At 43.6% G+C, this 26,232-nt stretch overlaps 1 protein-coding gene across 1 annotated transcript in view; it reads left to right on the plus strand.

Annotated features, from left to right (window-relative positions):
• Positions 1-26,232, plus strand: part of LOC147688844 (contactin-associated protein-like 2) — a 154,039-nt gene that overhangs the window by 76,693 nt on the left and 51,114 nt on the right. The window contains exon 3 of the mRNA XM_086941751.1: positions 19,300-19,371. Within this exon, the coding sequence (XP_086797877.1) occupies positions 19,300-19,371 (72 nt within the window). The remainder of the gene's footprint in view (positions 1-19,299; positions 19,372-26,232) is intronic.

The following is a 26,232-nucleotide window of genomic DNA, read 5'->3' on the forward strand; positions in this document are numbered from 1 at the left end:
GCTCAAATTTTACGACGCAATTCACGTTTTGTGCTCCCATACTAATTATTGTGTTTCAAGTAATGGTTACTTGTCTCTGTTGGGGCCATTATCTGATGTTTATATCCTGATTTATGCGTCGCCTATGCTGTTGTTTTTAAACACTTGCACACTCACTGGTCACAGATTGTATATAGCACCTGCACCAAGTGTCACCGGGTTGTCACAAGATCCACTCTGTACAGTGCTGCCTTAACTGTATTGAACCTTGAAAGTTTTCTGTTCTACCTCTTATGAAAATAAGACTACCCTCTCTTTAAACCCTTTGACTCCTTGGTTTTCCTTTCTTGTAATGCATATTGCGTACACCTTTGAAATTGTCTCTACATAATACCTGTTGGGAACTGTTCTTATCCTCATGACACACCCATCCCAACGTGGTTTATGGGTCATCTCCTGTTGTCTTTATACATATTAAGAGCAGCTGTTGCTGCGAGAGCGGTACCTCTGTGTACCTCAATCTATATACCACATTCAATTGGGTATTTATCTGTGTATTACCTCTTGGCCTACACACGATGTCCAAGGAGTCTCTCACCTATTCAGAGGATTATATCCAATCACGACTGACTGGTCCCTCATTACTGTCGGGCGCACCACAGTCAGCGTCAACATCCACTACCCCTAACACCTCCCGTGCCCTTCTGGACAAACTCGAGAAGCTGAAGAAAAAACAGATCAGAACCGACTTGCATGCCCGGATGCTAACGGATTATCTACGCTCAGGTGTTATTCCCTTGGGGCTCCAAATTCGTAACACCCCGGCGATCTTCACCCAAGACGTTAAATTCAGGACCAGCTTTAGCCACCTAGCAACTACGTGCTCTCGTCACTGGATGGTCCTGGGGATAGATACAGCCATAGAACACAGTCGTCTGGAACTGCAAGAAATTGAGGAACTTGAAAAACTTATCCAAGTCGATACAACCCTCACGGATGCCAAAAGCCTGCTGGATAAAATCAATAGTACCATCGCCACCTTTAATACCTTTGAAATCAACAAAAAGGCTAACAAAGTAGAGAAGGACATAAAAAACTATAAAGTTGAAAATACATATCCCTATCTGAACGAGGAATTTTATAACACCCAACAAAACCCCCCAAGAACACAGAACTGGGGAAGATATAGGAACAACCAACGAGTCACCTTCTCGGTCTCCTCCAACAGCTCTGCAGAGGACGCAGACGCAACAACCTCTGGACCACAGCCACTACTACCCCCTGGTTTTTTAGGACGAGGCCGCGGACGCGGACAACATCCACCTCCACCACAGAACCGCCAAACCAGGACCAGAACGTATCAACCTCCAGTCCCAGGCTTTCGCCAAACCCGCAACCGGTATTACCAGTGGGGACAACCCCAGTAACCAATAATCAGGAGGCAACCACTACGGCGTTGTCCATCCCCATCTTCAACTTATCAGACCACACACTGACTTTGGAAGAAACTGGACTTCTCTCACGGGGTCTTTCATTTGTGCCAACAGTCAGAACTAACTTCTTGGAACTACAATCGAACCTTCTCAAATTCTTCAGAAGAATACGACTGAAACATTTCTTCTCGGACAAACCTAACACCGTGTTGAATCAAATCTCCCCATTTAGACTTCCTTCTACCTTCAATCCGCCATCCAATCAGATGACACCTGAAATTTTAACATTTGAGCGGCTTGTCCTCAAAGAAGTAATGGATCTTAAAACTACCCCGCGGTTTATTCCGTACAATCTACCCTTGGCAGAAAAAGAAGCCCTGAACACCCTACAAAACAACTCGGACATTGTCATCAAGCCCGCAGACAAGGGTGGTGGTATTGTCGTTCTAAATAATACCCAGTATGACAAAGAAGTGGAGCGACAACTATCTAACCATGAACATTATCGGGTTCTCACCAAAGACCCCATGGCTGATATCAAACAGAAAATTCTCTGTATTACTACTACAGCCAGAGAAAATAATATCATCACCAAGAAGGAATTCGAATTTTTGAACAACCCTCATCCTCGGACCCCGGTCCTATACGTCCTCCCTAAGATCCACAAAGACGCCAATAACCCACCTGGACGACCCATCGTATCAGGGTGTGGTTCAATCTTGGAACCTCTAGGGAAGTATCTGGATGCAATCATTAAAGAATTTGTACCCATCACTGATACCTACATACGCGACACTATGGACCTAATCAATACCATAGAAGACCAAGCCTTTGAACTAAACGCCCAAACCATGGCCAGCCTGGACATCGAGTCCCTTTATACTAACATTCCCCATGATGAAGGACTCGAGGTAATAAAAAACCTACTATGTTCGAGACCCCAACCAGCAAAAATCCCTACTGATTTTATCATGGACCTCCTGAGAGTGGCACTTCAAAACAACTACTTCATGTATAAAAATATATACTACCTCCAAATCAAGGGAGTATCTATGGGCGCGTGCTTTGCACCGAACTTTGCTATCCTGTATGTCCATAATTTGGAAAAATCACTAATTCTGAACTCCATCAACCCATATCGACCCCAAATCCATCTGTGGCGTTGATATATAGACGACATTCTATTGATTTGGAATGGAACTGCCGACTCTCTGCAACCCTTCTTGACCTGGCTAAATTCCTCACAAGAACACCTCAGATTCACCAGTGAGACCAAAACAAATGACTTACCATTTCTGGATGTCATTATACATGCAGAAGAAGGAAAACTAGGAACATCGCTCTTCCGCAAACCAACTGAACGGAATACCCTACTGCATTACTCTAGCAACCATCCAAGGGGTCTACGAGATGGTCTCCCTTTCGGCCAATTCCTCCGAATCCGGCGCAATTGTAAATGGCGCAAGGACTACTTCAGGGAGGCAGACTTCTTGGCCACAAAACTTGTAAATAGGGGATATCCACGACGCCTGATTAACCAAGCTAAGAAACGCGCCTGGTATAACCATCGTGAGAATTTACTAGTTCCAAACCAAAACAAAAAACCCATGAACCGAATCCCCTTTGTCTCTGTTTTTAGCCCAGACAGCAACAGAGTAGCAAAAATAATCAAGAAAAATTGGGCAGTACTGAGGTGTGACGAACAATTCCACGATCCACCCCTCTTCTCATATCAGAGAGGCAACAACATTGCCAACCATCTTGTTCACGCCATTACATGGCCCACTGCTAACTTGGACAAACATACCATCACCGCGGCCTGGGGCTTGCCACCAGTAATAGGACACTTCAAATGCCAATCATGTAGCGTCTGTGAATTAACCTACAACACCAAGGAATTTGTGTACAATGGACATACTCACCCACTTTCTCACCACTCAAACTGCAAGACTCAAAACGTCATCTATGCCATCCGTTGCCCATGTGAACTAATCTATATTGGCCAAACCACCCAAATGGTCAAACAAAGGATAATACAGCACAAAAGCAGAATCAACTGCAAAGTTCTGACGGCCCCGCTGGTCGCACACTTCCTGGAAAAATCACACATAGATACCGACCTGAGATGGCTAGTTATTGAAAAACCAACACTGCCTGTCAGGGGCGGTAACATGACAGCACTGCTCAATAGAGCAGAATGCAAATGGATTTCACGAGTGGACTCGGTAAACCAATGGTTAAATACCCTTGATGAATGGACAAACACCATCTCCATCTAGACCCCCTGTCCACTGTATCAAATCTGTCTATATCTATCCCTTCTTTGAGTCTGTCCATAGTGATGTAAATACATGTTATTTAATGAATGCTTTTGACATGTTGATGCAACTTGTTTAATTTGTAAATATTTCATGTAAATACGCCGAATGAACGTATTCATATATTGAAATATGTCTCAATGCATATCATGGGGCCACTCCAGTATCTGCAGAAGAACCATGGACACCCCCGCCCAATACCTGAGCATAGTCACTCCCTCTCTCCTCCACCACAGGCGCGTTCGGTCTGATCTACTGCTGACTCTTCCCCCTCGAATATCGCCCAGACAACCCCCGTAAACATCCCGCAGTCTTGCCTCCGTGTGGGAAGGACCCCATCCCACTGCTCCGGGACAGCCAATGTCTGACCGGTGCACTCCCCCGCCACGCCCCTGGGAGCCGCGTGACTCCGCCCCTGCCCGGCTCACTTCCTGATTCATATCTAGGTGTTCCACTACCGCGGTTAGCTAACGCATTTACTGCCCGCTCGCCGCTGTGACAGCAGACCCCCAGTAACGGCACTCAGCCCTGATTAAATCAGGTAAGATACAGTCTGAAGCGCACACCAAGCGCTCAGCCACACTTAGATTTGTAGCGGACTTTAGTTTCCGTTTTGCGCTAATGTTAAGCACTTGTCCTTCTCTCCTCCCTCTCCCGCCATTCTTCGGCCCAGGTTTCGCCATTACCACCCGCTGCTCAGATGGAAGAATCACTCAGGTAATCACTGTTACCAGGGTATCTAATCATGTCTAACATGTATGGTCACCCTCTAAAACTTTGTTTACCTATTGCTCCCTAGTAGCCTTTGACGATCGAGTCTATATCCAGGATTGCAACCTCATCATCCTGCCAGAGCCTAAGTGTGAGTTTCCATCTCCCATATGTGGCGACCCTGTACTGACCAATTTATCACCCAGACTCTCTGGAAATTAACGGTATTTTACCCCGCAGTCTGCCAGACCCTAGCCACTCCCTATGCCACCACCCCCAGTCCAATTCCGGCCATCACCCACCCACTTCATTACACCTCTTAGTTCGCAACTCAGAACCGGATTAAGCACCTGTGCACTTCCTTACCCTGTCCGTTCTCCTATCCCATACCCCATGCTCAAACTACCTTTTTGCCCACAGCACTGTTCTCATCGACAACCCCGTCCTGATGAGGATCCCAACCAACCGGGATCGAAACGCCGTCGACTAGACAGCTCAAATTTTACGACGCAATTCACGTTTTGTGCTCCCATACTAATTATTGTGTTTCAAGTAATGGTTACTTGTCTCTGTTGGGGCCATTATCTGATGTTTATATCCTGATTTATGCGTCGCCTATGCTGTTGGTTTTAAACACTTGCACACTCACTGGTCACAGATTGTATATAGCACCTGCACCAAGTGTCACCGGGTTGTCACAAGATCCACTCTGTACAGTGCTGCCTTAACTGTATTGAACCTTGAAAGTTTTCTGTTCTACCTCTTATGAAAATAAGACTACCCTCTCTTTAAACCCTTTGACTCCTTGGTTTTCCTTTCTTGTAATGCATATTGCGTACACCTTTGAAATTGTCTCTACATAATACCTGTTGGGAACTCGACTCCAGGGTTACAACACTAATTTACAAATGCCACTGTAAGCAATTTAGAAACAGATGGTATATACTTCCCAAAGAAAAATTGGGTAATCCATGGTTGATTGCATACAATATTTGTGCCTATTTTTATTTAGATTACTTGTGCGAGATTGTCCCTCTGAAAATCCCTCCAGGAATTACTCGAGGAATTTGCATGGAAACATTGTTTGCAAACTGAAATCTTGTAAAACCTATACCACCCGTTAATTGCGCTGTTGGGACTGAAAAGTCTTGGGCATGGTAAAGGACATGTACCCCTGCCTTGAATGCCTGACTGTACTGTTGTCTGTAACACTAATTTCTATTGTCAAAGATAAAGACGGATCATGAATGTGCATCATGACACAGGCCTGTCTCATGAATGTGGTTTTGTTGAACCAGGAGGGCCCCCCAAAAGCACTACCCTCATTGTGGTGGAAGGGGACTGCCTTCACTGGGAGTTAAGCAGCATGAGCACAGTGTTCGTAGGATTCCCTGTAGTGATCAGTAGAAGTGAACAGGCCCTTTTTACCCAGTGTCACTGGAGTGAGGCACAGGTTCGCTCACCATTTTAAAGTGCCGCTGCTGTGTGCTTAACTCACCTATGGCTTAAAATGCTGCGCAGCAGTGAGGATTCTGAGCACTGGCTGTATGTGTTGCTGGAAAGGGTACAGTACAGGCTCAGAGCAGTGCTGTGCAGTGTATGTATGCCTGTGAGGAATACATTACATGAGAGATATAGTGCTGTACAATGTGAGCGCAGTGGAAGCATGTGCAGGGTGTATGTGTGGTTGCAAACAGTACAATTCATGAAAGGTTTGTCTAGAGAGTGTAGGATGAATGTGTGTAATGGCAATGTGTGTGTTTTCAAATATTACACCATGGCACAACACAGAAAGGCTACAGTACTGAACAGTGCACAGAACGAATGTATGTGCTGAATTTGTGAGTTTGTGAGGCCACAATGAATGAAGGTAACAGTAGAGTGTGTACTGTGTCCATACACTGAGTGCCAGTGTGCCTGCAATGATACGTTACGTGAAGGACCCTGGGTTCCATTGTGGGTAGCACAGGCCTGTCTGATGAAGACATAAGGAGTAGAGGAATCTCACCAGACAGATTTGTGTATTGTTGCATTCCTGTGGGCTGGATGGGACACACACTGGAGAAGGGAAAGATAGACTCCCCCTGTACACTACAAAAGGTGCTCTTTGATTCAGTGAGAGAACACAATGAAGGGCCTAGGGACATCTTGGGAAGGAGATGGTACTTATAAGGGATTCCTGAAGAGTAGGGTGGGAGCCCGTGATTAACCTTTTGATGCACATATCGCTGTGGCTGATATCCAGGTGTGATCTATAGTCACGCCCAAGGGACTATCTGCTTCAAAGTCTCTCCTGCTGTGACAGACAGTCTTTCAAGAGGAAGAAGTGAGTGAAAAATATACACATAAAATAAGCAGAACCCCAAAATATAACTCAAAGATGACGCTGCTCTTTTAGCACGTACAACAGTAGGCCTCCAATGTCTTTTTTAAACTCATTTTATAATTTTATGAATGCACTAGATCTTAGTGTTAATTATTCCAAATCTCCTGTAATGGCGGTTGGGAGTAAAGGAAAAAAATTAAAAACTTTGTATTGTGAGGGCAACAGGCTATCTAGAGTTTCGAGTTTTCCATATCTTGGGGCCATTTTTGATGACAGTTCCACTTGGCTGCCCCAAATGGCCGCTAAACGAAATGTTTTTGTAAGAGCAATTTCGGGCGTTTTAGATTTCTCCCGTAAATTAGGGGTGAAACCATTGGAAGCTGTATTGAAAGTTTACGAAGCAAAATGCGTCTCCATTGCTATGTATGGAGCAGGCCTATGGGGATTTAAAAATGTAAAACACCTACAGATCGCTGAGGATACATTTTTGACAGATATCCTATCAGTGCCCCAATCAACCCTTGGTTATATTGTCCATCAGGAACTTGGGGTTGGTTATTTGGAAGATCGTATAACTGTGGCACCTCTTTTAAAATGGATACCAACATGGATAAATCCAGAACTGGTCTTAAATAATGAAATTATGAATGATTGTCTGACTCTGGATCACAGTTTATCCATTCCATGGTTGAAATATGTTAAAGTATTAGCCGATTCATTAGGTCGCCCAGAATTGTTCACCCAGCCCCAAAACATGGTTAAGGGAGATGTGAAATGGACCGAAGACACTTTTATGCTGAATAAGAGCTTTGCAAGGGAGGAAATGGAATTGAGTAAGGTGACCGTGAGGGCTCACCAACTCTTAATTAATTGAAACGATATTGAATTATATCTGAAAATATTTAATAATTCTAACCACCGTTTTCTCCTAACTAGGTTCAGGTTGAACAAAATCCATCTACTCCTTACCCAACGACCAAGTTGGACTAAAACAAAAGATTTAGACATTTGTCCGTGTGATGGTTTTTCTATAATGGACACTGCACATTTTATGTTCATTTATAAATATTTTGTGGAGCCACGGAAAAAGTTCATTATACCCCTGATTAAATATAAAGGGTTTAGACAAGTAAAACCAGCCCTCACGTACATTCAGTTACTGTCGAATACTTGGGAAATTTTTAATGTGGCATGTTTTTTATCAATAGTTATGAGACTCAGGGGAAAAAAATGAATTGGCCTTGTTGTAAATAGTATCTTTTTTTGAGGGTTTTTTTAAATCATATTTATTATGTTCAGGTTTTAAGAATGTACTATGATCTTGATTTCTGATGTGTGTATACTTTTATGGTTTTTGAAATGAGCCGAATAAAGTACTTTTGACTGACTGAACTCAAAGACCCATAAATTAAATTTTGTGTATGGAAATGGACTATAAGAAGGGGAGTTTGGGACCCCACAATTTGTCATCTGCAAAGCATACAGATGGGCTATGTGAGGACAGAAAGCTGTGCAAGTCAGCCTGTGGCGAGTACTGGGGGCATGGTCTGCTAAACTCCGTGCTGGATGTCAAAAATGCACTCCCAGTCACAGATCTGGGTTAAATCCATCATTTCTATGCCCACCATGCCTCCCCAGTGCAGCCTATGCAACCGGCCCCAGGCTGCTTGTTTTTGGTCCAGGGCCTGGCTGTTTAGGCTGGACTGTTCCCATGGGGAGCAGCGACAAGACTGATTTGCATATGGCTGGATCCAAGCAGGAATGGCATGGTGAGCAAAAAAGCGATGGATTTAGGCCCAGATCTCTGTACTGGGGATGAATTTATTTATAAAGTTTTATATAGCGTAAACGTGACCCACAAGGGTATCCGAGCGCTTTACAGTATACAGTATAAAAACATAAATGAATGAGGTGGTATACAAGCATTCAAGTGTGTCAATTCATACAAAAGAGATATATAATATATGGATGACAAACATAGAGGTCCTGGAATCTGCAGGACGTTGCACAATATACAGTTATTGAACATTAGGTGATTGTGCTAGCAAATAAACATATATATCCTCATTCGATTCACAATGGGTATAAAGTACATCGATAACCAAGGGGGATCCGAGGCCAGCTAAGCTTTACACTACATTCAGTTATTGAGCATTAAGGGCTGTGGTTTTAATCTTACATATATTAGTCTTGTACATTAAACTGGAGATAGGCAATGGTATGCGGGTCTTATAGATGACTTGGTGTCAGCCTAGAATTAAGACTTTAGACGTGAATTTGTTCATTAGTAGTATTTTTTTACTTCTTTTTTGAAGGCGGTAAAGGAAGAGATTCCACGCACTACTGGAGGTAAGGAGTACCAAATCTTTTGTGCAATCCCTGAGAAAGCTCTGCAGCCAGTTCTCTTCTTATGTAAGGATTGAGGTTTCAGAAGGAAAGTACTCGCACTTGGCTGTTGTCTGCAACCTCCAGACCTTTCTAGATTTAGAGCCAAATAAATGGGTGTATTGTTATGAATTGCTTTGTGTGTCATGCAGACCACTTTTAGGTGTAGTCTTGCCTCGTTAAGCAACCGGTTCAGGGCTTTCAAGGTCGGAGAGATGTGCCCATTTCTTTTGATTCCTGATGCCAGTCTAGCCGCAGCATTCAATGATGCCCTCAGCGGAGCCAGCACGTATTTGGGGAGACCACAGAGAGAGTGGTGCTTCCGTAGTCTAATATTGGCAGCACTAGGGCATGCACTGTCATTTCTAGATCAGCCTGAGGGAGGAAGGGTTTGAGTTTCCTTAGTATACTCAACTTATGATTAGGTCCCTTGGTGGCATTAGAGATGTGCAACTGCATATTCAGATGGTTGTCTATGGTGATGCCTAGGGATTTTGCTGAGTCAATGATGAGGGGAACACAGTGAAAGGAGGTTAGGTGTTTTAACCATAGGTCTAACTTCGGTGTGTGGTTCGGTGGCGAGATGAGAATGAATTCCGTGTTTTGGTATTCAGCATGAGGTGGTTGTTAGTGAGCCAGCTTTGTGTGTTCAGTAGAATAGTGTTGAGGGCAAATAAGTCATCTGTGGTGGAGATTTTCAGATACAGCTGGGTGTCATCCGTGTACAGGTGATATAGAATGTTCGCTGATTTCAGTGCGTTCGCCAAAGGTTCTATTAGGAGGTTAAAAAGGATGGGTGATAGGGCCGATCCCTGAGAGACACCCAGGGTGACCACAGAGTGTGGCGAAAGTGAATTCTTCATCTTGACTCTTTGAGTTCTGTTATTTTAGGAGGAGAACCATTGCAACACTGTGCCCGAGAGGCCCATCCTTCATTCCAATAGGGACATAAGGTTCTCATGCTTGACCATATCGAAGGCGGAGGACCGGTCAAGAAGTATCAATAGGCGTGACTCATTGCGGTCAAGCATTTTAAGTATGTCGTCCATAATGTGTATGAGTGCAGATTCTGTGTTGTGACCTTGGCGGAAGCCGGATTGGTGACTGTCTAAGAGGTTGTAATTCTCAATATGGTTGTATAATAGAATTTGTACACATTTCTCTAACAGTTTTGCCAAAGTAGGGATGTTGGATATAGGGCAGTAGCTGTTGAGATCAGATAGAGTGGTGTCAGCTTTCTTTAGTATAGGTGTGACCTGCCCTATTTAAATGCAGTCCGGAATGTCACCTTGTCTCAGGGAGGCATTTCCAATTTTTGCCCACAGCGGTAGGATAGATGTTTTTAAAATGTTGAACAGGGCAGGAGGCAGGGGGTCAGAGAAATTATTGGTGGAGTTGATTGCTTGAAGAGTGTTATCGATTATTTGTTGAGAGATTGGCGAGAAGGTGTACCATGAGGCATTGTTTTTTGTGACTTTCCCTGGATTATTGAAATGGACTTTGAATAAAGCGCAACATTTAGAAACTTGGACCATAGATTGCGGGAGCGCCTTTTTGGATTGACTAGCTTGGTGGTCTTAGTCTTTTCGTGGAAGAAATTGGCAAGCACATCACAGGTAGGTGTGGCCAGGTCATTTAGTTCCCTAGAGTTAGTATTGCATGATTGTTGCTTGACGATTTCAAAGAGTTTTTTTGACCGGTTGATAGCTTGGTTCAGCTGGGTTCTGAAAAAGTCTGCCTTTGCCTTAAGAATATTCCTATTGTATGAATTCCTTAACCTTCTAAGGTGATCAAGGTTATCAGTGGTAGGAGCATGTTTCCATAGACGCTCTGCAACTCTTAGATGCCGTCGCTCCGATTTAAGGGCCTCATTGAACCAGGGTTAGGTAATTTTGGAGATGTTTTTTTCTTGGAGGGGCGCTGCAGAGTCCAGGATTTTGAGTAAAGTGGAATTGTAGAAGATTGTGAGGTCATGTACATCAGTCATGTCCGTCATGAGGGTCAGGGTCAGGTTGCAACGGTTTACCAAGGTGATGGGGTTGATATTTTGTAAGTTCCTTTTCCATTGTCTTGTTTTTGAGGGTTGGCCCCTTTTTTGAGTAACTTCGATATTGATGGAGATGAGGATGCAATAATGATCAGATCAATCGCATTGGGAGATGGATTCTAGTAGAATTATGTTTGTTTTTGCAATGATGAGGTCCAATGTCTCTCCCTTGTTATGAGCTGGGCTGTCACAGAATTGAGATACCTCCTGTTCTGACAGAAACTCTTTAAGACAGCCTACAATATGATTGTGTGCGTTGTTCCAGTGAAGGTTAAAGTCACCCAAGGAAATTTGAGGTACTTGTGAGTTGGCATTGGATGCCATGATCTCAATTATCTTGTCGATACAAGTCAAGTTATCGCCTGAGGGTGTGGTAGAATATGTGAAGCTTGCTGGCGACGAGCTTAGCATCAGAGATATTAATACGTAGATAATCACAGGAGGATAGACTGATGGAGTCTGCTTGCTTGACTGATATTGAGTAACGATAAATGTTGACTACCCCTCCCCCAGCTTCCCGATTTTGTCTAGTCGGATTAGGTTGTGGGAAGGAGGAACCAGTAGGTCAAGGATGAGCGAGGAGGAACTATTTAGCCATGTTTCTGTAAAGGACCATGATGTCAAAATCATTCTCTAAAATAAGGAGCATGTATGCTTGCAGATCTGCAATTAATGAGCCCACACTTCAACTTGTTAATAGAGGAGTTTAGGGCAATCTGTTCTAAGTTGATATTTCTGAGGTTATCTCTATTTACAGATCTGTTGTTGAGAGTCAGTTCTCTGAGAGAATTGGTTACAATGGATTGAATAGTGCCACATTGCGACTTACTGTTGTCTGTTGCCCAGGCATAGGATGTAAGGAGGCCGTCTATGTCTCTGTCTGAGAGTTCATCGCTTGACCTCCCAGGCCACGATGGGGAGAGTGAACTACCCGGATTAGTGCTTTTGGGGTGTGTGAACTTGGATATGTGTCTACTAAGTTTAACGTTGATTTGGTTATACTGACTAGTGTTCTGGGTGTGAGCATTCGTGGGGATGCAATTTCTCATTTGGAGACTGATTTGGTTCACGGTGCCGTTGGTGGCTCTGTGTATGTTAAGAAGTTCTTTAGTGATCGTAGATAGTTTATGCATTTTGTCCTTGAGATGGGATAGGCTAGTGGTTAACTCATTGAGTCGAGTGATCCAGACGGAATTGGGAAAGTAGGTAGTAGGTGTGATCAGTTATGGAGTGCGATCCACCCGTAGTGTCAGTTTGCATGGTCATGTTCTCCAATTGCTTGCGGATATCTACATTAGGTATGGGTGTATGATCCATTATGGCGGGCGATCCACCAGTAGGTTCAGTTTGCAATATCACGTTCTCCATTTGCTTGGGGATAACTTCAATAGGGGTCGATGCAGGAAGCTGAACCGGGAGGTTTGTTGTGGGGTCAACGTCCATGAGTGGTGTGGTATATAGGCGAGGCAGCCGGATAGGGGCTTCCTTATAAAGTTGGGGAATGGTCATGATGCTCTATGATTGGATGGGTGGGGTGAGTGTAGCGGGTGTAAGGGTCCCCTCAGATATCAAGGAGGACAGTGGGTGAGGGGGATCTAAGCAATCCGCTTGGTATGAAAGGGGAAAGAGGAGGTCGGTGTTGGTGGCATCCGGTTTGGGGCCATCCTGCGAAGATGGCAGGGATAACAGTGGTGCGTCTGTCATGATGAAATCGGTAGCAAAGCCTAACCCTGTCTCTTCTGGGCTGAGGGATCCAGGTGTGGCCTCGACCAAACGGACTGGGTCGTAGGGATTACTGGGGGTTTCTGCACTGCTGGGGTTGGTGGCTGCAACCCAGTCTCACCTGGGCCAAGGGACCCATTTGTATTTGGATCAGACGTGTCTGGGGGGCTGGGCACAATGTCAGGGACGACACTTGTCAGATTGGGAGAGTTTGATGTATTTTGAAGAAGAGGAGTTAGGGCGGCCTTTTAATCCTGAAGATGCAAGGGTGCGGTGAGGGTGCTATTTTTACTGTTTACTGCTTTCTTGAGAGTAGGGAAGAACCTGTCTATGATATCGAGATTATCGTTAGAGGCTTGTATAAGAATCATACCATTGTTGTAGATAGTAATGGTGGCATTCGCTGGGCATAGGTCCGAGGTGGTAACCAACAATTTGAGGGCATGCAGTGTTTTCTTCGTTTTGGAGATTCGGGGCAAAGCTTAGAAGGATGAATGTTTCACAATTTTAAGCATTCCATCCATCATCTTTTTGTGTTCCTATAGTCAACACAGGTGAGAAGGGTATGCCCAGACGTGGGTCCCGTGTTAACTATGCCATTGGATTCAAGCTAGCCTGGCTGATGAGGAGTGATACCCCAAAACCGGTCCCAGGAAGCTTGTTTCCGGTACAGAGGTGACCTGGCCTGGCGGTGTGGGCAGGGTCAAGACTGATTTGCATATGGCTGAGTACAAAGTGGAATGGCTTGGTGAGCCAAAAAAGTATTTATTTAGGCCCAGATCTCTGTTCTAATGTGAATTTTTGACAATGATCAGCATTCCATCCATCATCTTTTTCTGTTACTGGGTAATATCAGGAGTAGGTCTCGTATAAAATATTGGTATTATAAAGATCATAGGTGAAATGCACAAGGAAACGTTTGCCTGCAAATGCATGTTTATGCCCTCAAATGCCTCCATAAATTCACTGTAGGAATCCTGACGGACATGAATATGTTTACTATTGTGAATTTCTTTGCTGTTATCAATCAATCAAGTCTGATTTGTAGAGCTTTGCTAATCACCTGCGAGTATATCCAGGCGCTAGAATCATGCTGGGATCAGTTGAAGAGCCAATTCTTGAGGTCCTTTCTAAATTCTGTGAACAAGAAAGTTGTTCAGAGGTGGAGGGGATGCTCCTTCCAGGACTTTACTGCAAGGTAGGAGAAGGATCGTCCTCCACTGTGGCTTGGGCAGATGGGCACGGCAGGTGTCTGGACGGTGTGTGAAAGTTCCAGAGGTGGTTGATATATGCTGGTCCTTGGTTATGGACGGCCTTGAAGGCGTATGTCCGCATCATGAATTGGCATCTTTTCTGAATAGGAAGCCAGTGGAGATTCCAGAGGTGGGGGGTCCATCTCAGAAAGTCAAAGGTGAGTCTGGTTGCTGAGTTCTGTATCATCTGGAGTCTTTTCAGGAGTTGGGTGGTGATCACCGTATGGAATGCTTTGCTGTAGTCCAGCCACCTGGTGACTAGGACTTGAGTGGTGGTTTTCCTGTTTTCGGCAGAAAGCCATCTGAAGACCATTCAGAGCATGTGGAGTGTGTCAAAGCAAACAGAGGAGACTGCATTGATCTGGCACTTCATGGGGAGTTTGCTGTCTAGGATGATGATTAGGTTGCAAGCATGGTCTGTTGGAATGGGTCTGAGTTTGGAGGGCCACCAGATGTTGTTCCACCGGGAGGTGTTGTTCCCAACAATCAGCATTCCTTCTTGTCTGTGTTGAGCTTCAGGCAGTTGGTCTTCATCCAGGTGGCAATGCTCGTCATGCAGTTGTGGAAGTTGGTCTTAGCAGTGGAGGGGCCTTCTGACAGCGAGAGGATGAGCTGGATGTCGTATGCGTAGGATATGATGTTGCAGCCATGGGTTCTGATGATGTAGGCCAGGGGAGTCATATAGGTGTTGAACAGTGTGTGGCTGAGGGATAAACCTTAAGGGATGCCACAGATGATGCTCTTGGATTCCGAGGTGAAGGAATATTGGCGGATTCTCTGGTTTTGTCCTGTGAGGAAGGATGTGATCCATTTGAGGGCATCTCCCTGGATCCCGATATGGTGGAGTCTTTTGATGAGTGTTTGGTGGGATATGGTATCAAACGCTGCTGAGAGGTGTGGAGGATCAGAGCTGCTATTTCTCCCCCATTGAGGAGCGTTCTGGTGTCATCAGTGGGAGTGATCAGGGTGGTCTGGGTGCTGTGGTTGGCACTGAACCCAGATTGGAAGGCGTCCAGCAGCTTGTTTCTTTCCAGGTGTTTTGTACGTTGGTGGTTGATGACCTTCTTGAGGACTTCGGCAGGAAAGGGGAGCAGAGAGACTGTTGAGAATTATGCTGTACTAACGTCCATGCATGGGCAGAACACTGAACAGCAAGCCTTGTAAGTTTATGAATGCTCCCAAAATTGTGAATTGTTTCCCCTAAGGATGGAAAGGGGAGGAAGTCCCCTCCAAAATATGGAGCAGAGGTAGATCGAAGGGTTTCTCAATGGGGGGAAAATGACTTTCCAGTAGAGAAGATAATAAAAAAAATTGCATTTGCACAGCATGCACTATTTTCCCAGTGCATAATCTACGCTCTGAAGAATTATGCACTGAGAGAATGTGAGCCTGATGTGACATTCCCAGGAGACAAGTGACAATCCCTGAAAAGCTGCAACCGGTGAAACTTTCCAGACATACTACTAGGAATGTTTGTGAATATTAAAAAAAGTAAGCTTGCACCTATTTGAAAGATCGCTTTTATGGGTATGATACACTACTTTATTTTAGTAACTTGCCTCCATACGTCTTAGTGAATGTGGGCACTATGAGAAGCAGTGTTCTATGTCTGACTCAGAAAACGTAGTACTGCCGAACATAGACACTATTCACATTGTGAGCATTGTTTATTTTACAACTTATTTTTGTTCTGTTTACATCATGCCTTCTCTGTGGCGTGCAAGCAGCACAGAATTACTGCTACAGTGTCATGATGACTCCTTGAGCACCACGCCAGGGTAAAAGTAGAGGTATGATGCCCGACGATAGTGGGTAAAACCGCCAGTGGCTCTCCAATTACGTGGACTGCTGCCACAAAGACCACTGGTTTTGCATCTCTGTGTTTTTCATTAATCACTTTCCTAGACATGAGCATAATGCCACACAGAAGCTTTAATAACAGGTCCTGAAGAAAGCTGCTACATTTCTATTGAGTGTAATTGGCTGAAACATGTCAACCTACCATAGAGATTTCACCTTGAAGCAGGTTGAATATCCTCCTGTTCTAGCTTGGTTTTTAACCCTGGCACAGAGACGCACTAAAAGTCTTTTGTGAACCCTTGAGCTAGTTGTAGACATCACATTTTCATTTATGTTGCTCTGCTCCTCTCACCACAGTTTAGCTCTTTTGCGGTAATTAGTACACCTCTTCTTAAAACATCCCTGTGCTCCTCCCTCTCAGAGAGGAGGTTTTAGCCCACAGCGTGACTAGGTTTCACTGTGCGAGGGGGTTACCCTATGATGAAGCATGCCACAGTTGGGTGGGTGAGGGTAACGTTCCTTTAAAAGGGACACAACCAGCACAAGGTCTTGTTCTGTTTGTTGTAGACCTAGGGGATCCTATTTTGTGGTTAATAAAACCATTTCTCCAGTGCCTATTCTACGCTGTGTAGAATTATGCCATGAGGGAATGCGAGCCTGACATGACATTCCCAGGACACATGTGACAGTCCCTGGAAAACAGTAACCAGTGTATACTACTAGGTATATTTTTGAATACCAAAAAATAGTAAACTTTCACCTATTTGAAAGAGTATTTTTATGGGTGCGATACACTACTTTATTTTTGTGAAATGCCCCCAAACGTCTGAGTGAACGTGGGCATTGTGAGAAGCACTATTCAGATTGTGTTTATTTTCCAACTTTTTTATGTTTATCTTAACTGTAAAAAATGGCTTGCATAAAAACGCTATTTTCCGTGTCGACACCTGATTTTGAAATCTAAATTGTTGAAGATAAATGTATCATTCCTTTTCTTTTGTTGATTTGTACTCTTTGAATTCCAAAGCAGTGCATTACTATTTGGGTACTTCAGTGAATGTAGTCCAAAAGACCCATAGCACCTGAAAAGCGTCATAGGCGCAGGAACACAAATGCACACATCTGCCCGCGTGGCGTTCAAAAGTGCAATCAATTTTAACAGGCTCGTTACGCTGTTCAGAAGCTAAATCAAGCGTAAAACTACTTTCTCGTAAAAGTACTACAGCTGTGCAGAGACGACGGTCGAATAATACTAAAGTACAGGAGCCGTAATTCACATTAGAAATTGATGTTATTACAAGCCACGGCCCATCATAAATAATGACCTGATTGTCTCGTCAGGGCATATAATTGAAGCTCTCCGGGTAGGGTACTCTTAAACTGGCTCAGGGTGGACATATTATCAGGCAAATACCTGTGAGTCAGACGGAGTATGAGCACGTTCAGAGTTCAGCGTCTTGACATTAGTCAGAAAAGACGAAGAAGACAATTCCTAGTCTGTGTATTATCTGGCTCAGGGCTCCGAGTGCGTCTGTTTTTAGCAGGGTCAGAACACTAGATCTTAAAATGGAGGGACAGGGTAGCGATGTTTTTGACAGTCTTTCCATTGACTTAGGTTTTTACCAGGAATTTCCCTTGATTAAATTGCCTCACTCCTCTTATCTCCAACAGTCCAGCACTTAGAAACAGGCTTAATGCCAGTATTATTTACATATATAAATACAAGCGCTGATTTGCATGTTTGCATTTTAATTGTTGATAGCACAACCCAAATGTTGTCAGTGAGTAATGAGCATGTCGTGTATAATAGATTTATATATAATCGCATAGTGATCATAGAAGTTTGCGTCTTATTTCTACATCTAGCCAGTCTACAAATGCAATATTTAACAAAGGATCCTTAGATTGGTAAATGGGAGAAAACTAGCCCTACTACATGTCAACCTCACCATGCACACACTGTAGTGGCACAATTCTTTGAGTAAGCCAAGTTCAAATGGTGTCATTTGACATCAGGATATTTTTCACTGTACAATAAGTTTCAGTCCTGTTGCAAGTTGTAAGGATGTTTATTTGTACCATTGCTAGCTGCTGCTTCGGTTCGATTGGCTCTGTATGCCAGAATTAAAAGTGATATCAGACCTATCAAGCACTCGCTTTAGTGGCTGATGTTTTTCAACTAGTCTGTTGCTGTTCGGAAGGTAGAAAGAGAGGTGACTAGAAAATAAGATAAAACATTTTAGAGAACTTGATCCATAAATTTATTTGTTTTAGATGACTCGCACAATATTTTTGTTTGGGGAGAGCAAGAGAGTAGTGGGAGAGAAGACAAGAAATGGCCACGGAACAATGGCGAAAGAGAGAAATAAGACCTACAGTGGTAGGAAGAAGAACTACACTGGAGATTTAAAATGTGAGATTGGAAATTGAAAGAGAGATCATTGAGTAAACAGCAACAAATGGTTATATGCCCCCAATGGAGGCAAAATAATATTTGCACTCAGATAAGGATGTTATGTAGCTTAGGCACCTCCACCTGTCATTTTATTCGCTGACCTCTATACTGTGCAATGTGAAGGGTATTGTCTGTCTTTACAGATAGGTACATGCACCAGGCCATACCATACCCAAACATATTTTTTCCTCAGATAAGCAAAAGGCATTAGATTTACTTCATTTTCAGTGTGTTTCTAGGATTACAGAGATTATTTAACTGCTGTGTGTACATGCTTTGCACATGTTCAAGACATTTTCACATCATGACCAATCTATTCTAATTAGCTGCCAGCAACATGAGACACGCCCCTAATAGCCTCTTTGTAATTCTACTTGTCATGCTTTTCCCGGAATTATTACAATTGCAATGACATCCAAGCACTATCAAAGAAGGGAGTCTGGTGTTCCCCGCTAAACATAACAGTGGAGATGTGGTCTGCTATGGAAACTGGAACTTACCAAGTGTCCTTGCCAGGATGGGTAGACGGGAATGAACAGTCAAGACTGTAAATGGTTTACTTGAGGGAAAAACACCCTCCCCTCACGCCTTACTTGTTCAAGGTGGGTGGGGGTGCAGACTAAGGAGTGTTGTGAATCAGTCTAAGGAACAGATCATTGAATAGATTTTGGTACTTGTGACGTCCCAATTTCTAGCTCAATTACTCCAATCTGCAGGAACATATGCACTTTAAAAAAAAGTTGAGTAAATATATGATTAAAAAATCAGGGTGAATGAAAATGTAACTGATTGTCATGTCTCCCCAAAAATATCATCTAACTCTGCCATGCGCTGTGAGATTAACTTGAATTTTCCATGTGCTTTTTGTAGCCAGTGCCAACTTTCCAAACAATGAAGGACAAGTCTTGGATGGAGTCAATAGAAGCTCAGCCATTATTGGAGGTAAGAAAACTAAATGCACTTTTTCTTGGAGGTTTGCTATTTTGGAATGTGACTGTGAGGTCTTGATAAAATACTATAGATATATTGTATGACCTATGAATGATTCTAGCTCACTTTCAGGAGTGATATGGCCTTGATCGGCAGGTAGTGAAAGAGCTACAGGAGAAGCAAAATGGCAGCATCTTCCACCATTTCTTTTTGATCCATGGTGCACCCTTTTGTCTGCCACTGCCCTCGAAGAGTGCCCAGGGAAATAATAAAAGAAAGGACTTTCAGTGGCATCACTAAGGCGCTGTTGCTGCTGGGTTCAGCTCCACTATCGTATTCAATATGATTGACAGCATGAATGAGTGCTAAAACAATTCATCATTCAGCTCACTGACACATGTTGATTGACCGTGTTGTGATTTTTCCATAATAGAGATAAAGCTAACTGGGTGGCTACCATTATTGTAGTTATCAATTTCTCAGCCAGTCACTTCAGACTATACATATGGTGTACGATTATACTGTTACAGAAGCAAATAGGGGCCCCTATATTGCCACTGCATCCTTGATCAATTAGACCGTCTTTTCTAAAAGATATGAACGAGGACACATGCCCACATTGTGTCCTCTTGCTCAGAATGTCTCCAACTGCAAGTGGAGGCCCCATGACGATTGCCTCGTCTGTATAGTGTCTGGAATAAATAAGCAATGGTATACCTCATATGCTCTTGTTTGGTTGCAACGTAATTGGAAGACATCTCACTCATAATGCAATTTTTATGGTTAGCATCTCTATGACATGAACTTGCAAAGTAAATAAGTCCGGCTTTAATGTGCAATCACCATGTGGATGCTGTCTGCATGCATTACCACATTAAAACCAGACCTTTTGGTTTTGCCAATGCCTTTTTTCTACTTTTTTGATGTGCTAGTGGAAGTGTCCAGCAACAAGACAGTTTATTATCCCCTGCAACTTGCCGAGGAGGCTATTTTCAGGGACCTCAACTTAACCCTGCACCTCACTTTAAAGTGCCTTGAGGTGAAACTTAGAATTACATGCTACACAAATACATTTGAGTTGTTCTACTGTGCCAAGCAGTTTTTAGTATTTGTTTTCCTTTCGAACCTAATATTTAATGCAGAGTGCGGACCACTAGAGAGATCCGGCATTCTTCACCAGATTCCGTGTTTCCTTTCTGCAAAGCAACATATGCTGCACCCCTCTGCACTCAAGGCTGAGGGGACCTGTATGTCTGAGGTCATGTGAAGCACAAATCTATCTAAAGTGTAACCCTGCGCTATACTGAAGAGGGCTACATTATAGGTAAAGAAGGAGTTACAGGAGTAGTATGGGGGACGGGAGTGCGGCAACCATAGGTGTGAGGGGATAGACGTTTAGGGCAAGGATGAGATGGAGTGCATAAGTGAGGGTCAATATAGGATTCATCTTTATACTTGTAAGAACTTGTGCGGTGATTGGGGACCATGGCCACCTCAGCAGACATGACCATAGCTGAACGTCCTTCTTTCAGTAGACAAACATAAGGTATCGGATCCTCTCATTTCTCCAAACCTACGTGTTTCATTGTATTTATTTGGATTCTGCCCGCCTCCATACCACAGGTCATGTATATAATTTGCAAACAGCACATTGAAGACTGGCTGAGTATTGTACAATGGGAACAAGTGAGACAACATAAACCTTTCAGGGTATTGTGAAGGTTAATTTAGATCAGCTAGGGTTCTGCTTCCACTGAACCTGGTACACAACTCATAGTGCCAGACTCAGAGGAAGGAGGACCCAGGGGCCTGAGGGGCACATTTGACCCATATTTATATCATTCTTTTTTTAAATCCAGCTGGCTTCGAGGAGGCCAGTTTCTCTTGCTTGCATTTGGGCCCATGCATGACACCCCTCCTTTGCCACTGGAACCAGCAAAGACCCACCTATTGTCTGACAATAAAAGTATATGACGAAGAACCGACCATGAGGACACCAGGCAGAAAATAAATAACTAGATGAGGTGCAATCCAGGCATGACCCAAATTTGAAGATCCTAAGGTCGAGGTCTGTGATGACCGTTGAAATGGGGCTCGGATTGCAATACACTGAAATTAGCTGGGGAAGATCTGCTCCAATTTAAGTTGGCATTGAAAAAGCTGGTCCTGGAATACAGGTTAATTAGTAACATGAATTCATCATCATCATCATCATCATCTTTATTCGATCATATTACAAATAACCATAAAAGCACATATAAATACATCAATAAAAAGATATTATTACAAAATATTATCCTTTAAAATTACAAATATTTCTTCACAGTCCTGGAATAAGATGAGAATGCATAAAAAATATAAAAAGTAAAACATTTCATATCGCAGATTTGGTTACATTATGATTATGGATCAAACTCCCTGGGCTACATGTCATCCCCTTCCTTTTCCTCATGCAGGCCCATAGGAATGTTGCTACAGAGTAGCAAACCAAGAATTCGGGCAATGTTTTTAGAAAGAATAGTGCTACCCGACACTGCTTAAAGCCCATTTTCTTTAAAATTGTTTTCAGATGGGCTTTTCTTTTGTTCTCATAGAGCCAACAGAATAAAGCCAAGAGCAGTTCAGTTTGGGGTGATAAATTATCACACAGGCATATGCTTAGATTGGAGTGGTTATACGTTTTTTCAGGATAACCAAGCATTAGAGGAATCAAATGAGTGCGGAATCTTTACAGTATAAATCTATGTTGCGCACGGTTTATGTTGGCTAGGTAGGAGAAATCTCCCTCCATTAGCGGTGGGTTAAGGTAATAAACCTGTGCTGCGTTTTTCTCTTTATAATGTTCCCTACGCTTCTGTTCAGCCATCAACATAAACATGGCAATAACTTTATGCTTGGACACCTTCTTACAAACCACAGGATCATTAAAGAGTTTGTTGAGGCCTATCTCTTTTAAAACTGTCTCCACGTAACTTAGCCACTTAGATCTTTTCCAATTATCCATCTCTAGGCAGCTCTTGATTACCATTGTGTCAGAGGTACTGTGTCTCTCCTCCAAACAGAGTGCCATAGGAGGAGTGGGGCTAGTTGTATGTTATCTGATATGTAAGGAAGAGCCAATTCCATGTGTAAGATCTCATTCGTGAGGGACACCCACTACACATTTAAAATATGTATTTTCGATAGTTTGTAGTGGTGTAGATGGCACCGTTCCTCAGACCCCTGCTCTATAGGTCCCGGCTGCTTTTACTCTAGCCTGGTATATGTTTTATATGGGAATAGTGGTTTGGCGCCCAATTTCTTTACAAAACTTTTTAGGGCAGTGATACCCCTCTCCATCACCAGCCTCCTTCCATCCATCAGTTTTGCCCATGACAGATCTTTGCCAAACTGAATACCTAAATAGGGGAAAGAGTCAACGACCTCAATTTTTCCTGCGTCCGCACTAAAATGTGGGACTTTGTCTCTTTTAGTACCCCCAGCTATAATTATAAAAGACTTCAATTGGTTTATTTTTAGCTGTAATGAGTCCATAAAAGAAACATACGCTGTTATAAGCCTTTGTAGCCTGATCCCCGTTCTTGCAATTAAAACCGCGTCATCTGCATAGGACAGTATCAGTAACATTTGGTTTTCGTAGAGGAGAACTTCCCTAGTAGCCACTGTGAGCGCCTTCTCCACTCCATTTGTATATAGGGAGAAGAGAAATGGCGCTAGTACACAGCCCTGTCTTACTCCTTTGGAAATTTTAAAAAGACGTGTGCAATCTCCCGATTTAGTGTAACGCACTGAAGCCTTTGCATTAACGTACGATTGCCTATTAAAATTTAAAATAGCGGGTTCAACCCCCATCATCTTCATTCTGTCCCATAATTTATCATGGACCACGCAGTCGAACGTCGCGCTCAGGTCCATGAACGCCATGTGTAATTTGCTGTCTTTCACGCTGGTGTATTTTTCAATGGTTAATGCTAAATCCAATGAAAATTTATTGTACACATTTGATATGTCTAGCAAAATCTCTAAAATATGAAGTTTGCCGATTAAATTTAAATTTTAAATTGTGGAGGGGATGTTTATCGTTAGCTCATGTTGGGTGCAAATGGTATAAGGAACACACATTAGAGAGAATGTGGAAAAGGGGTGAAAAACTTTTGCATGTATTATTTGTGTTGAAGGAAGTAAGCCTACAGCCATAAATATTTATAGAACTCTTCATCCCAACGATATGGGAGGCCTTGTATTATTTAAATACTGCAAATATTGTAAATGTTTGTTCTTGCTTGTTTAAGTTTTTTAAATACATTTTTAGGTCGCCCTTAGAGACCGCATTAGCTGTACTGTCGAAGATGTATTGTCTCTAATTGATTACAACAAATGTGTAGGAAAGTAGCATCTGCTTCTATGGTTACCCCCACTTTTTGCTTGAGGTAATGCTGTTTCTGCTAGTGTGACTGGGATCCTGCTCATCAGGACCCCAGTCTCTCTGCTTTCGTCTTTACATTGTTATGGTAAGTATTTAGGTACATCCCAGATTGGTTACTGGGGCACCCTTATCAGTCCCTCGTATATGGTACCAAAGTACCCAGGACATAGGTACCCCAGGGGTCTCTCATAGCCTGAAGCATGTATTGTGCCACCTATGGGAGACCATTCAAACTATAACTACAGGCTTACCAGTGTAGCCTGTGTAAGCTGGTGCTTGCACCACTTACGAAAGATATAGGTTTCCGTCTTTTTATGATCACTAAGTCATGCCTACAGTAGGCATTTTCTATCTTGAAGGCAGGGTGCTCGGTTCTAAGTGCTCGGGTGCCCCTGCATGAGCAGGATAGCCCTACAGCCTTCCGAGTCCATTCTCCCGGGTTGTAAGTGCGACAGCCATATAACATATAGAGGGGTACCGCATCATTACGCAATGACTATCTCAAAACTGGCTGTAACGAACCCTGTTGTGTTTGGTATCAATCATGTTGGAATCATACCCCTACACCGTAAATGCTGTGGGAGGAAGGACGCACTGTAAAGGCTCTCCGTTAGGCCCTCAGTGCTCCTGGTACCAATCTTCTAGAAAAGACAGCACAACATGGCTGCTGCCGACCAGAGACACAAATCTGCCCTCCTGCTGCTGAGCCAAGCTTGAGCAAGGGGTGACAGAACAATAAGCATCCTGTCACAGGGAGGTGTGACCACCTCCCAGACAGGATTTAGTGTATTTGGCCAGGGTGGAAGTGCTTGCCAGCGCCACATAGTCTGCGTGAAGTTCACATTTGGTGCCCTCCGTGCATAGGCCAGTTCAAACCAGTTCAGGGAGCCATTGGCTCCCACTCTGGCATGAAACTGGACAAAGGACAAGGGAGTTGCCTCCCCTTTCCAGCCCATGCGTGGGGAGGGACCCCTGAATCGTCCCAACCCTTTCCTTAGGGTATTTAAGGGCTTACCTGAGGGTGGGTCCCTAGATTCATTGTGGGACACGATTCAAATCAGACACCACTTAAACTTCGACCATCTGGACACTCTGGATTTTGCTAGACTTCCCTCTGCGCATCAAGGCTGCAACCGGGAACACTCCTGCTGCTCCTGATCTCTTCGCCCTGCTCATCTGCTGCAACGTCCATGCCTGTGCTCCCCACAAGAACCCGTCCAGGGACTCTGAGCATCCAAGACACTTAAAGGAATCTCCCTTGAAGTGAAGGTGATACTCCCTGCATCTGCATGCACTGCAACTAAGCTAACCGGCCTGCTGATCCTGGGCTTCCACAGACTCCGAAAGGCTCAGCAACACAGGTGATGGTTCTGCGGGGGCGGGATTTTGATCGCTATCTTATCACCCTTGATCTAAACCCCGTTCTGGTCGACTGAACCTTTATTGCCTGTCATTGAGGGAAGAAAGTGCATCTCTTACCAGGTTAGTTCAATCAATAATGGACTCCGCTCGTAAGAACCACAAACTACTTCTAGCTTTCAAAGATTTATTATAAGGTTAAAGTCAATTGCAAATACAGGCCTCTCAGAATGAGATTCAAAAGATATACAGGTACAACTACATACATGTGCTCTCTGAAAGCCCTCAGCCGAGCAAAGAAAACTACAAGGACTAGTTCCAAAATTAAAAGAGCTGCAAGCATAGACACGTATTGTGATCTCTCAGTCATTTACAGCCGGAATAAAGGTTTCAGGTTAGGCTATCCCTACCCTGCTCTGGATGGTATCCCTACTTAACAGAATCCCAACCTAACAAAAGGTGTCAGTTGTGAATGACTTCCAAGGAAGATCACCCACTCTTAGTCTCTAGGTGAAAACCTATGATCTCCAGTCATGACCCCTCTCTGCCTACCCATCCGCTCTCTAAAGGGTCCTCAGGCCTCTGCTCTCTCTCCACCCAGGGGGGCTGTCCCTAATACCAAATACACAACAACAATTGAAGAATAGTGCTACCCGACACTGCTTAAAGCCCATTTTCTTTAAAATTGTTTTCAGATGGGCTTTTCTTTTGTTCTCATAGAGCCAACAGAATAAAGCCAAGAGCAGTTCAGTTTGGGGTGATAAATTATCACACAGGCATATGCTTAGATTGGAGTGGTTATACGTTTTTTCAGGATAACCAAGCATTAGAGGAATCAAATGAGTGCGGAATCTTTACAGTATAAATCTATGTTGCGCACGGTTTATGCTGGCTAGGTAGGAGAAATCTCCCTCCATTAGCGGTGGGTTAAGGTAATAAACCTGTGCTGCGTTTTTCTCTTTATAATGTTCCCTACGCTTCTGTTCAGCCATCAACATAAGCATGGCAATAACTTTATGCTTGGACACCTTCTTACAAACCACAGGATCATTAAAGAGTTTGTTGAGGCCTATCATTTTTAAAACTGT

Source organism: Lissotriton vulgaris, chromosome 10 (assembly GCF_964263255.1).
Source record: "Lissotriton vulgaris chromosome 10, aLisVul1.2, whole genome shotgun sequence".
Taxonomy (NCBI): domain Eukaryota; kingdom Metazoa; phylum Chordata; class Amphibia; order Caudata; family Salamandridae; genus Lissotriton; species Lissotriton vulgaris.